Source organism: Cryptotermes secundus, unplaced genomic scaffold (genome assembly GCF_002891405.2).
Source record: "Cryptotermes secundus unplaced genomic scaffold, Csec_1.0 scaffold1250, whole genome shotgun sequence".
NCBI lineage: Eukaryota > Metazoa > Arthropoda > Insecta > Blattodea > Kalotermitidae > Cryptotermes > Cryptotermes secundus.
This window is the reverse complement of record NW_019731591.1, coordinates 68306-81615: the sequence shown is the minus strand read 5'-3', so window position 1 is coordinate 81615 and position 13310 is coordinate 68306. Positions and strand designations below refer to the sequence as shown.

At 41.2% G+C, this 13310-nt stretch overlaps 2 protein-coding genes across 3 annotated transcripts in view; one reads left to right on the top strand and one right to left on the bottom strand.

Moving 5' to 3' along the window:
• LOC111867248 (vascular endothelial growth factor A-A) overlaps positions 1–13310 on the top strand; it is a 68784-nt gene that overhangs the window by 21548 nt on the left and 33926 nt on the right. The window lies entirely within an intron of this gene.
• LOC111867246 (tryptophan 2,3-dioxygenase) overlaps positions 1–13310 on the bottom strand; it is a 38337-nt gene that overhangs the window by 19603 nt on the left and 5424 nt on the right. For both annotated transcript variants that reach the window (XM_023856919.2, XM_023856918.2), the window contains exons 3-4: positions 12277–12344; positions 7445–7516 (exon numbers count right to left, since the gene is read on the bottom strand). In XM_023856919.2, the coding sequence (XP_023712687.1) occupies positions 7445–7516; positions 12277–12344 (140 nt within the window). The remainder of the gene's footprint in view (positions 1–7444; positions 7517–12276; positions 12345–13310) is intronic.

The following is a 13310-nucleotide window of genomic DNA, read 5'->3' as shown; positions in this document are numbered from 1 at the left end:
GATGTGAACATGGCATGCAATGAACTGGTTTGACGTGGATAAGTAAGCACCTGAAGATGGCATTGTTATGCCGAAACATGTAGTGCGAGGGAGAGAAGGAGATAAATGAGTGTATGCACTGCAAGACGGATTAAATAAATCATGGATATAAAATAACGTTGAAATCCTCTAAATAACTTCAGCCACGAAACATGCAGGCAGACAAACAAACATGACACTGTCATTATGCAATCGTTTTATGTACTTCAAATAGAGATTTAATAAGGATATGACCCATGAATATAGTTTTTCCGAAAAAATGGGGGAATAAGTGTGATTGCAGTATTTAATTTTCACTTAACAGTAGCGTCATTGTTCGTGAATAAGGATCTAAGTTACTAAATTCTCTGGAATCTTGTTTGCACAACACAAAATAATTTGCTGAGGTGAATAAGATTTCACACAAATGAGAATTATAGCTTCAGCTTGTTTTTTTTTTTTTTAACGAACGATTATCTGTGAATTTCTGGTCCCTGAAAAAAAGATTATTAGTCGATTGCAGACTCTGGATATGTGATTAAATTTAATGCGATTTCAACAAATGAGCTCTTGCAGGAAACAGGAATTATATCTACGTGCATCATGTTGTGTGTCATGTACTTTGAATATTCTTATATCCGTCGAAACAACAATTTCTTATAGAAATATAAATTAAAAAGGTGAAGTTGTCCCTGCACTTAACTAATTAAGCACTACGCCATGAAGACGTATGGGGGAGTGGATGTACAGATCCACGTTTTCTTGACCTTGGCACTAGTTGGAGGTGAGTGGTCAGCTCCATGTCCCGGCCGCTTTACCCCCGGGGAAAGAGCCTCCGCTACCAATTGGATAATAGGCTGGATGGGTCCCAGAGCCGGTCTGGACGAAATGGAGAAGAGAAAATTCTTGACCCTACCGGGACTCGAACTCAGACTCCTCGATCGTCCAGCTAGTAGCCAGTCACTATACCTGTCTACGCTATCCCGGATCCTATAGACATATAGATTATTTATATTAAAATGCTAAAGACCACCTGCAAGACAAGACGGGAACTCCCCATATATCACATGATAACAGCGTCTTGACAGTGCCACTACGCCAAACTTGCAGCCCGACTAAATGGGAGATAACGCGTGTGAACATACAAGAATTCATAACCTCATACCCACCTAGGAAGAACCAGACCAGAACGACCAGCATACCAGCGAAATAACTAACAGATATGTACATATATTTTAATCTTAATTTCGATCTTAATTTAACCTTCAACTGAATATACAGCAATTTAACTAATTATATCTAATACTAATATAATTGGGCTGAAAATAGATAATACTAAAAGTTTTGTCACTAAGCACTAAACACGGGGACACGCGGTACCGTAGTTGGTTGAGGCACTGCGCTACAAGCCTGAAGGTCGCGGGTTCGATTCCCGAAGAGGTAATTACATTCTTTAATTTACCCAATCCTTCCAGCCGCACTATGACCCTGGGGTCGACTCAGCCTCTGACAGAAATGAGTACCAGGAATATTCTTGGAATGTTCTTGAGGGTAAAGGGCGACGGGAGCGTAAGACTGACAATCTTACCGCCATCTATGAGCCGATTGTTTAGAAAATGTGGGAACCTCAACATCTCACAACCCTATGGGCCTCCACGGCCTGTTACAGGGATACCTTTACATTTTTTTTTACACCTAAGCACAAACAATACTCCTGATGATGACCCAATAAAGGTCAAAACGTGTCGTGGTTTAAGGTTTTAAAATTGTAATGTAAATAATGTATATTTGTATAAGAAATTGTTGTGCCGACGGATGTAAAAATACGCAAGGAATTATATCTCTTTATTTTGTGACGTATGGTTAGTTATATCGTCGCCTATGCTAGTTTATAAGTTCCCTGGGCGTGTTATTACTTATAACATTTAACATAATTTTATATCGATGTAAATAGGATGCATGGTGTCACTTTTGTGATAAACGCTTAGAAACAGTGGTTTTCCGCGAATAAAAGAGGTGGCTGATTAAGTTCTTTGGATTTACTATAATGTTTTGTTTCCGTAACTCAGCAATATATCTGTGTACGGAAGCTTAGCTATGTATACGCTGAATTAATTTACTTATCTGGACTATTCCGTGAGGAGGCGGGGTCGAATACCTCAATCGTAGCCCTGCGAGACGTAAGAGGCGACGAAAGGGAACCCGGTGCCTGGGGGTATAACTGAGCCACCCTGCTCTGGGAGAGGGGGATATAAATAAAGGGATCTGGCCCTCCAGGTTGGGGGAGTTTCGAATCTGAGAGAGTAAAATGTCATGAGTCCAGTGAGACTCGGACCTGAGAATGACTGCGCTAGCGAGGACCTACGAGTACGCCAATTTTCTATAACCGCAATGTTCAGTAAAAAAATAAAATTACTGGTCGTGAGTCTCAAGGGGCTTTTCGTGAAGATGAACTGATTGGCGGTATACCGCTAATCCTAAAGTAACTCTGACTTATCTGAACTAAGAGACTTTTTATGTATGAGGAGAATATTTTTCAATAACTAACTTCTTTGCTCAAATTTATTCTGGCCTCTTGAACACTGCTTATAAATATTAATCAGAAATGGGACAGTGCTTATTATAATTTCTGAAGATTGTTAATATTTTTATTGACGTTGTTGCGCACTACAATTTTCCTCATTGACACCAAACCATCCGATTATCTGTTACTAGGAACCAAAAGACTGATTCAGTCTTATGACTCTCAGATGAACTACGAGTAGATTGTCATAAATAACTGAAATTATTATAATGGTTTGACATCAGCACTACCAGCAAATCTTATTCGCAAATATACAAAGTCAAAGTATGCTTCCTCATCACTGGGCAATTCAACAGTGAGTTACACCAGTTCGAAAGGCCGTGCCATAGCTCAAGCGGTTAGTCGCTTCCCACCGCGGCAGCCCGGGTTCGAACCCGGGTCTGGTCAAGTGGGATTTGTGGTGGACAAGTGGCGCTGGGGCGGGTTTTCTCCGAGTACTTCGGTTTCCCCTGCCAATCTTCATTCCACCAATTGCTCCACTATCATCTGGGCAGGTACAATAGGCCAGAAGTGGCCGCAGTACAAGGGACTCAGTCCCACCCCACTAGCAATACACCAGATGGGAGCGGACTAAGCCAAGTTTCCTGCTTCCTAATATCAGGACTGTACATTAAGATCAGGGTGCAATAGAGAAGGTTCTTTAGTTGACACGTGTTGACTTGGCATCGAGTTTTATTTGGCCTCCCGAAAAGATTGTGACGTTGCTTGGTATGTCCTTTCTGACGAGAGAAGGGGGGTCCGAAGTGCAACAGAGTGCCGTGTGCTCTGCTCTTCTTATCCGACACATTCTCTCTGAGGAGAAGGTTTGTCCGTCATGTAGAGAGGTGCAAAATTTTCTGCACATACAGCGAGTGCATTCGCTTACTTTTTCATGACGAAACCACAGAAAGCTTTATAGGTAACGGGAGACATTGTGAACGGAAGTTTAGAGGCCTTAAGACGGGGTCCCAGTCGCTAAACTAGTTCAGTGATGAATTGGTTATTGACTTTCAGGTTACTGCTTATCTCCATGATATTGGCAATAGTACTTCTCCCATCAAAACGACCAAGGCTAGTTAAAAGGACGAACCAAGAGGCGGTTAAAACAGATGTATGGAATAAACGAGGACTATGCGACAAAGAGACAGGTTGAAAGATAATTTTGAACTACATTAAGTGGACATAGTCGTCATACCGAAACTAAGAAGAAACTTAAGGGGCCATCAGAAGTAAATAAATATATGTTGCTCCGTAGCAAGATAGACAAAAATGGACTTGCCGCGGCTCCTATAGCTGTTATGATAATTAGCTGAAAGGTAAAGCTGCCCCTGTAACGGGCCATGGAGACCCATAGGGTTGTGAGACGTCGAGGCCCCGCCCTACCCCCCCCCAGGAATATTCCTTGTAATCATTTCTGTTAGAGGCTGAGTCGACCCCAGGGTCATAGTACAGCTGAAAGGATTAGGTTAATTGAAAATAATCCACCTCATCGGGACTCGAACCCGATACCTTCCGGCTTGTAGCACAGTGCCTCTACCAACTACGCTACCGCCTGCCCCATGTTAAATAGCAATGGGGTAAAATATTGAATTCTGTACATTTATTAATGAAAGAATCATATAGTTAAGTATGAGAACAACAAGGAAATTTATTACAATTTTGGGGAGGAGGAGGTCTCTGAACCTCTCAAGGGATTTGAGATGTGGGAGGTTTCTCTAATTCTGCTAAGGTACAATTGCAGAAGTTGTGCGTAAATTCTGTAGTTGTCTTTTCAGGGCATTCCCTACCCAGATGGCCACCACCGCACCACAAACATCGAGGGGTTTGCATGCATTTGGACCAGACATGGCCAAAGTTTTGGCAGATGTAGCACTGCGTAAGGCCAGTCTGATGACAGTATGGTTAAGGCTGCTCAGCTTGAATATCAGCAAGGACTAGAAGGTTTTCCGCGTCGGTTTGTCCGTTCGGTGCGCTTCGAATGCCTATCATTTACCTCACGTTAATGACGCTGAAGCCTAAGTCCTCAAGGTTGTTGGAAATGTCTTCCGCTGGTGTGTCTTGGGGAAGGTAATATATTATTGCTTTCATAGGCTTTTCGGAACGGGGCGGCCTTCAGTTCTTTCAGTTTTACCATGTTCATTCCGTAAAGAGGGATAAAAATCGGCTCCCTAACTAGAGCTTTCCAAACGTTTGCACTGTTTTTCTCCACTATTCACAATAGAGGTCCACTCACAGCCTTTCCCCATCTTAGTCGGTGTGCATCCGGCAAGGGTCTCAGTGTCATTGAGTTCTTTATATACGTCTACTAGAGAAGCTGCCTCTTGGATATTTGTTCGTGATGACATTACGTTCAGTTTTGAGCGATGCTTGTTTCTGTTGCCAGTATTTCCGGAATCCCAGTATTGGGAGGTCCGCCATCTTGGTGTACACTCAAGTTCACAGCTTGTGTTGTTTCGCACAGCATGCACGCAACTGCGGCAGGGCGGAAAATTTCACTGATATCACTTTCGCCAAAAGGGATTTGGCCGCGAAAACATTACGTAAAACGAAGTCTGTAAAAACCATTCTGTTCAACGCACGTTTCATTCTAATCACTGAATCCCATCAAAACTTGGTGTCGCTGACTTACTGACTGTGAAGTGAGTAGCTCCAAAACTACCCGTTCTGCTGCAGTTTAGGGTTGTTTATTAACGGCTTATGAAAAATATTATGCAATTTCAACGATATTAAATTTAGTGATTGAATAATGGATTTATTGCCGAAATGGAATATAGTAGACTAGAAGAACTCTCAAACAGATTATACGCCACAAGGATCATGATGAAATCTCTGCACTTCATTCATAAGGCAGCTAACTCTTTCATCATACTCATTTAAAATCATTTAAAGGTTTATTTAACTTCAAAGACGCGAACTTTAATTCCTGCGGTACGAAACCACAATTTAAAACTGTCAAACCTACATTTTTACGCGGTCAAATTATAACACAGAACTGCCTTGAGAATTTCGAATTCCTTCCAGATATCTCTTGAAAATGTAGTTATGAAGAAGTGCGAACAGGTAGAACAAGTTTCGCAAATCTCGACTTTTTTTACTCTTTGCGCCTGTAGGGTTAAGTGTCAGCGAGACATGCGAACTATACCGAACGAGCGACCGCCGCTTGTCGGCTAAGTTAGTGCCGACTTCAGCGGATAGAGGGTGTCACGTGGTCAGCGCAACGGATCCCCACGGCCGTTAATCTCGGTTTTCTAGACCGGAGCCGCTACTTTTTCATTCAAGTAGCTCCTCAGTTATGCTGACGAGGCTGAGCGGACCCCGTTTCAGACCCACTACTTTTCATAAGAATCTGGTTGCTCCGGGAATGGAACCCGGGACCTCTGGATCTGTAGCCAGGAACTGTGACCACTAGACTACAGAGACGGTTACAGCGTGACATGAATACGTTGTTAAATAAGCTTGTCATTACTTAATTTTTCGTCATCCTATTTGCAAACTCTTTGTAATGTTTTCCAGTCTGAGCTGATAGACTGGTGATGTAATTACATACTCCGTATGATGCCTACATACCCAATAAGGGTCGGGCGTTCCAGTGAACCAATCAGGATTTCGAGTATGTGCGAATGTCTTTTCTGTAACAATTTTCTAGACAAGCTAATGTCTTCATAGTATCTAATCAATAAATAATCTTTTGACCTCATCATTTCCGTTCAGTTGATTTGTCCATGACTTCGTTGACCCTACTCAATTACGAAAGGAATTATGACCACGTGAAGGAATGTACATTACGAAACGTGAATTATCATGTTATAGATGTATGCAAAATACACATTTGGTAAATAAATATATAAACAGCACACTGATTAACAAATAAATAATTAATTACCACATAAATAAAATTTCTATGTTGTAAATTTGCGAGATAACATAAATGGCACAGAGAAAATCACAGATTCTCTGCCTGACGCTAGTAAGTAGGTCGGTCTCGAAATGCACAAAGAGAAAGCTAACTATATGTCGATGTATCGTCACCAAAATGCAAGGAAAATCCATAATATAAAGATGGTTAACATGTCCTTTGAAAATGGGACGAAGTTCACATATTTTGGAATGACAGTAATAAATCAAAATTTCATTCATAAGGAAATTAAGAGCATATTGAATTCAGCTAATGCTTGCTACCATTCAGTTCAGAACATGTTGCTCTTCTTGTGTTCTTTCTGAAGAACTAAAATCAAAATGTACAAGAATATACATGTGAGAACTGTCCACATTCAAGCAGTGAAGCTTGCGTTGTCACACTTGTTTGAATGTGGGCAGTTCCCACATACATAATTTTGCCTGTGGTTTTGTATGCGTGTGAAACTTGGTCTCTGACATTACGAGAAGAATATAGACTGAGGGTGTTTGAGAACAGGTTGCTGAGGAGAATATTTGGACCAAAGAGGGATGAAGTGGTAGGAGGTTAGATGAAACGGCATAATAAGGAGCCTTATAACTTCTATTCTTTGCCAAGTATAATTAGAATGATGAAGTAAAGAAGTATGAGATGGGGCAGGGAATGTAGCACGTATGGGAGAGAAGATGAGAAAGATACCACTAAGAAGACCTACATGTAGGTGAGAGGATAATAATAAGATGGGTGTTAAAAGAGAGAGGATGAGGTGGTATGGACTGGATTGATCTGGCTCAGGACAGGCACAGTGAAGGGCTCTTAAGAACACGGTAACAAACCTTCGGTATCCACGAAATGTTGGAAAAATTTTCAGTAGTTGAGCTACTGCGGTCTCTTGAAGTTTGAACCCATTTCGCGGAGTTAACTGCTTACTTAGTTACAACTGAAACTTCTGTAAATCTGCCACTTACCTTCAAAATTAAAACTATACGGTTCATGCGTTTCAAAATTTCCAGTGACTGCGATTCGTCTAGAACCAGGTCCTGGAAAATAGACGTTTTTAGATAAGCAAATGCTAATAACCACAGAACAAATAATATGTTTTGATGTGCATGTGTTTATAATGGGATCTGATTGATCTATAAATCATGCCTTTGGCGTTTAAGATCAAGACATTCGACTGTGATATTTCAAGAGCTTCCATTCGCGATCGCCAGTACTGAGTGTCTATCTTAAATATGCCTATTTCAGTATCCACAATGATTTCATTGGATCTGACGATCTCACAGAATTGGCTATGAAGACTGAAATATTCTAGATTGTAGCATCGCTTAGTTAAGAGGGAGTCTGATCTTCGGAGGAACATATCACCTTCATCTTCAGAGCCGAAGAATAAGCCAAGCAAAAAACCAGCAAAATCACGTGGCAAGGTTCAACTTACCACTTGCTCCTTCTGGTTTCTTGCTTGACTTACTCTTCTACCCTGAAAATGGAAGCGATATACTCCCCGAAAACGTTGAGGTCTCTTCTAATTAGATGGTGTTACAACTCAGAAGATTATAATATTTAGAGTTATTTTACCTGTGGCAGGCATAGCAAAATGTAAGATTCTTATTACCAAATCCAAATCCTTAGATCCTGAATTTATTAACCGTAATCATTTAGGAGCGAGTAGAATTGAGATTTGAGGTTTTCGAGACTTGAAAATTTCACATTTGTTCACACGTCTGCTTTTTCATACAAGATACTTTAAAAAGATTTGTGACAATAAGATATATCAGCTCTTCCCTAAGTTTGTTGCCTGTTTTTTTGTTATCTTTTTTATTGCTAGTGGGGTGGGACTAAGTCCCTTGTACTGCGGCCACTTCTGACCTATTGTACCAGCCCCAGATGATTAGTGAGGGTGATTGTGGAGCAATTGGTGGAATGAAATTTGGCAGGGGAAACCGAAGTACTCGGAGAAAACCTGCCACAGCGCCACTTTGTCCACCACAAATCCCACTTGACCAGACCCGGGATTGAATCCGGTTGTTGCAAGTTACTAAACGGTCTGTCATTTCCTTCATGGGCTGTTTAACGACGCTTTCAGTATTGAGGCTATAAAGCTTCAAGATCTACAGTGAAGATGGAGGCAGCAGGTTCCTCCTACACGGTAGTACCAACCTACCAAATTCCATAGTGTCACAGTGTATAAGACCACAATCGGAAAGTGCAGAATTTATTTCCTCGGTATCTTCAACAATGCAGCAAGCTTCAACAAAATCAATGAACGTTTGATGAATCTGTTTTAGGGCAATTCTTTTTTTAATATTTTAGACTAGTGAAAAGTCAAGGTAAATTTATTGTTGTGCTTAAGTTAGTCTCGTCACCAAAAATGCAGGGCAAAATCATGACATAAAGATATGTAACAGATGTTTTGGAAATGTGACACAGTTCATATATTTGGGAACGACTATAAGAAATCAAAAGCTGATTGGGGAGGAAATTAAGAGGAGACTTAAATCGGGTAATGCTTGGTACCATTCAGTCCAGAACCTTTTGTCTTCTCGTCTGCTCTCCAGAAACATACAAATTAGAATATACAAACTATAATTTTGGCTGTGGTTCTGTATGGGTGTGAAGCTTGATCTCTGACTTTAAGGGAGGAACATAGACTGAGGGTGTTTGAGAACAGGGTGTTGAGGAGAATGCGCGTATTTGGACCGAATAATTTGCATAATGAGGAGTTTCATAACTTGTACCCTTCTCCAAGTATAATTAGAGTGATCGAGTCAAGGAGGATAAGGTGGGCAGGGCATGTAGCACGAATGGGGGGATACCAGGAATGCATATAGGATTTTGGTGGGAGAGCCAGAAGGAAGGAGACCACTGCGAAGACCAGGGCGTAAGTGGGTGGACAATATTAAAATGGATATTAGAGAGATGGATGGTATGGATTGGATTGATCTGGTTCAGGATAGGAACCAATGGAAAACTCTTGTAATCACTGTAATGAACTTCGGATTCCATAACATGTTGTGAAATTCTTGAGTAGCTGCACAGTTAGCGGCTTCTCAAGAAGGGCTCAGCTGCATGAGTGAGCTTAATTAAGTGCCATGCCATAGAAACGCATGAAGAAACAGAACTATAGTTCTATGCTTTCTAGCCCTCGGAACTAGATGGAACTGAGTGATCCACTTCACGCTCCGGGCGTAAAGGTCCCGGTGGCAGTTAGATAGAAGTATTAGTAGCCCCCAGAGCGGAGGAGAAATCCATGCTCATACTGGGAACTGAATATTGGTCTTTCAGCCCACAGACTGAGCTGTCCAATTTTAACTTGAGTGTAAAATAAAACGGGCCTATGCAAATTGTGTCTAGAACAATTAAACATTCAAATAAATTATAACAGGGGATAGTTAATTTACTTCTTTCCGAGGCATCTAAAGGGGGGGGGGAAAGGTTGATTATTCGTTTTGTCTGGTCTTTTTAATTGAAAAAAAAATCGTTCTTGACATTATCCTTAAAATCCACGGAGTCTTATTTCTCTTTTGAAGTATAGGTAAGGCTCAGGACTTGTATTCGGAAGTACTCGGTTCGAATTCCGACTAGGAAACCAACAAATCCGACTGAGGTACCTCGATTAGGCCACCACCACTTCTCTCCAAACTACAATTCATTTTCCAGTAATAATTGAGTGATTTGCCGCTGCATAGTCGCAGATACTGACATGGTCAAATAAACCACAAATAACACGGTGGTACTTGATATAACTGCAAATTAGATCCTTTACATTTACGCCTCTGTGATTTTACATAAATAAACAAACAGAATAGTACATAATATGAAATAGATATTAGCATATACGTCTAGATCTGCCTCAGACCACCTGTACTGTTCTTGGTGGCGATAATGGTCGGGGGACTGCATAGAGTGAGGGAAACTTGCAAGGGCAATAATTTTGCTACTCGTCACACAGTAGTTCTATATACTGGGGGCAGTCTACACAACAATATTTCCGAGAAGGAGAAAACAAAACAGGTACTATTGTATCAACATATGTTTACTGGCTAATGACGCTACATGTTTCGACCCTTATGTTGGATCATCATTATTATACTGAATTTACAGTTAAACAGTAAAAGTTAAAATTAAAATCAAAATTGCACAAAAATATTGTAAATATTTATTATAAACCTCTTTAAAACTTTATGACCGCTACGTATTATATACTCATTTCTGTTAGAGGCTGAGTCGACCCCAGGGCCATAGTGCGGCAGAAAGAATTAGGTCAATTAAAAAAAAAATCCACCTCATTCGGACCCGAACCCACGACCTTCTGGCTTATAGCATATATATATATACAGGGGTGTCCCAGGAGGAATGTGCCAGACTTCGGGAGGGTGTTCCTTATGTTAAAGTATGCCGATATAACCCGAAACACCTATGTCCAAAGTTGAACGGTTACGGAGATAATGGCCAGAGAAGTGTGAAATTTTGACCGGTGTTACACACTTGTTGATTACCAAATACATATTAAAACTGGCAGGAATATGTGGTTTCTGTAATATCCATAATGTACATAACATCGAACTAAATTGTGAATGACATGAAGCCATTAAATTGAACTGCAAAAAACTCGAACGCCATGTTATAGTTGTCGCTATGGTTCCAAGCACTATACATGAGATATGTATGGCAAGCACTGACGTAACATGGCTGACTGCGCATTCTGGTATAAGCCGACTACATAACTACTAATATACACCGTCCCGGGTAAAAGACGCCTCATCACTGAATAAAATGACGCTTAAAAGTTCGGGATGAGCTTTCATCCAGTGGCACAAATCCATGCGCTGAGCATGGTCGCCTGGTTACGTATGTTGTACCCTTTGATCATGGTAAGGATACAACTCTTCATCATGTATAGTTCGCCACACCTGCATACGTGATATGCCGATGCGAGAGGCCATTCTACGAATGGACAGACGCGGACTTCTCTGAACCATCTCAAGAATGTTCTCTTGTGTGTTTCTCATTCGTACATCCTCCCTTTCAGAGTGCACAGGAACACTCGGAAGAGAACCAGTATCACGCAATGTCTGGTGAATTCGCGTAAATACACTTCGAGACGGAATCCGTCGATCCATTGGCATTCTTCAACAGCAGCACGTGCATTGCCACAACAAAATCCATACACAAAATGCATATCACAATATTCCACGTGTGAAAACACAAAAGACATTTCAGCAACTCCGCACAACTAATTTATCAACCACTCACAACGCGGCCGCAACGTACCCTGAAGGTAGCACATAAGCTTACGGCTAGTGCGAATCACCACACTCAAGGACAAACATAGATAAGACTTGTCAGCTTACAGGTACAGTGCGTGGACCAGCCAGAAGACCACACTTTTCTCGGGTCATTATCTCCGTAACCGTTGAACTTTGGACATAGGTGTTTTGGGTTATATCGGCATACTTTAACATAAGGAACACCCTCCCGAAGTCTGGCACATTCATCCTGGGACACTCTGTATATATGACAAATTAATCGCAACAATTTTACTGACAATTTAAATTTTTGGATTCCTCTACTGAATTTCTTCTCCACCTCTGCTCCCCAACATTGCGGGATAGAGTGATCATTGACACACTGATTTTAATTTGAAAAACCTTGTTTCTCACATACACAGTGCTGGGCTTTATCTTAAGTTTAAAAGTATTTTTATTGTCTTCACCGAATTTGAAAACTTATGTAACAAACAGAATAGAATTATTCTTTCTGAACTCATTTGGAAATTTGAGACATGCAATATTCTCACCTCGCTATTGAACTTGGCTCGAACAGAATCCAGTTCGAATAATATCTGCTTGAACCAGAGTTCATAGGCTGAAAATGAAGACATACATTATAAGTAAACGGCGAATGAACTTGAGCATGGATTTCTGATATCTGATAATTTGTTTAGTGAATATAATGCATTTAGAAACATGGTACCAGTACTGTAATTACAATTCATATTATTAGATGAATATACAGAATAGCCAAATTTCGCGTTCCTTAGAGATTGTTTATTATCTATTCATGGCTCTACGGTCCTTTGTTGGTCCTTGGCCACATTTTCAGTTTCTTAATCAAATATACAGTCGGTAGGACTCCTTGGATGGGGTATCAGCTGGTCGCAAGGCCGCTCCCTACACACAGAATAAACGTACAAAGACATCGATCCCTTGAGTGGGAATCGAACCCACGATCCCAGCGTTCGAGCGAGCGAACACAGTAATGCCTTAGATCGCGCAAGGCTTCGGAAATACATTTTAGCGCCTACATCAAACCTATGCTCTCAGGAATCGAATATCGCTCAAATCGTCCTCGAAAATCATTTCGAAAGAACGATATATCGAAAGAAATGTACGATGACAAATAACAAATAATCTGCCAGTATGGTAAATGAGAAGACACGTATAACAGGGAATGTTTTTGAACCAGGTAATAGCGAGAATTGTCGCCTCTCTCTCAAATGGATAAACTTCACGCTCGCCAGTAATAAAGAAACTCCGCGGTTTAGTCCGCAAGCGAACTACACCGACCGACCGACCGTCGCTTTTGGTGCCTCTGTGGTCTAGTGGTCAGGGTTCCTGGCTACAGATCCAGAGGTCCCGGGTTCGATTCTCGGCGCTACCAGATTTTCTGAGAAGTAGTGTGTCTGGAACGGGGTCCACTCAGCCTCGTGAAGATAACTGAGGAGCTATTTCAAGGAAATAGCGGCTCCGGTCTAGAAAACCGAAATTAACGACCGTGGGGATCCGTTGCGCTGACCACGCGACACCCTCTATCCGCTAAAGTTGGCACTAA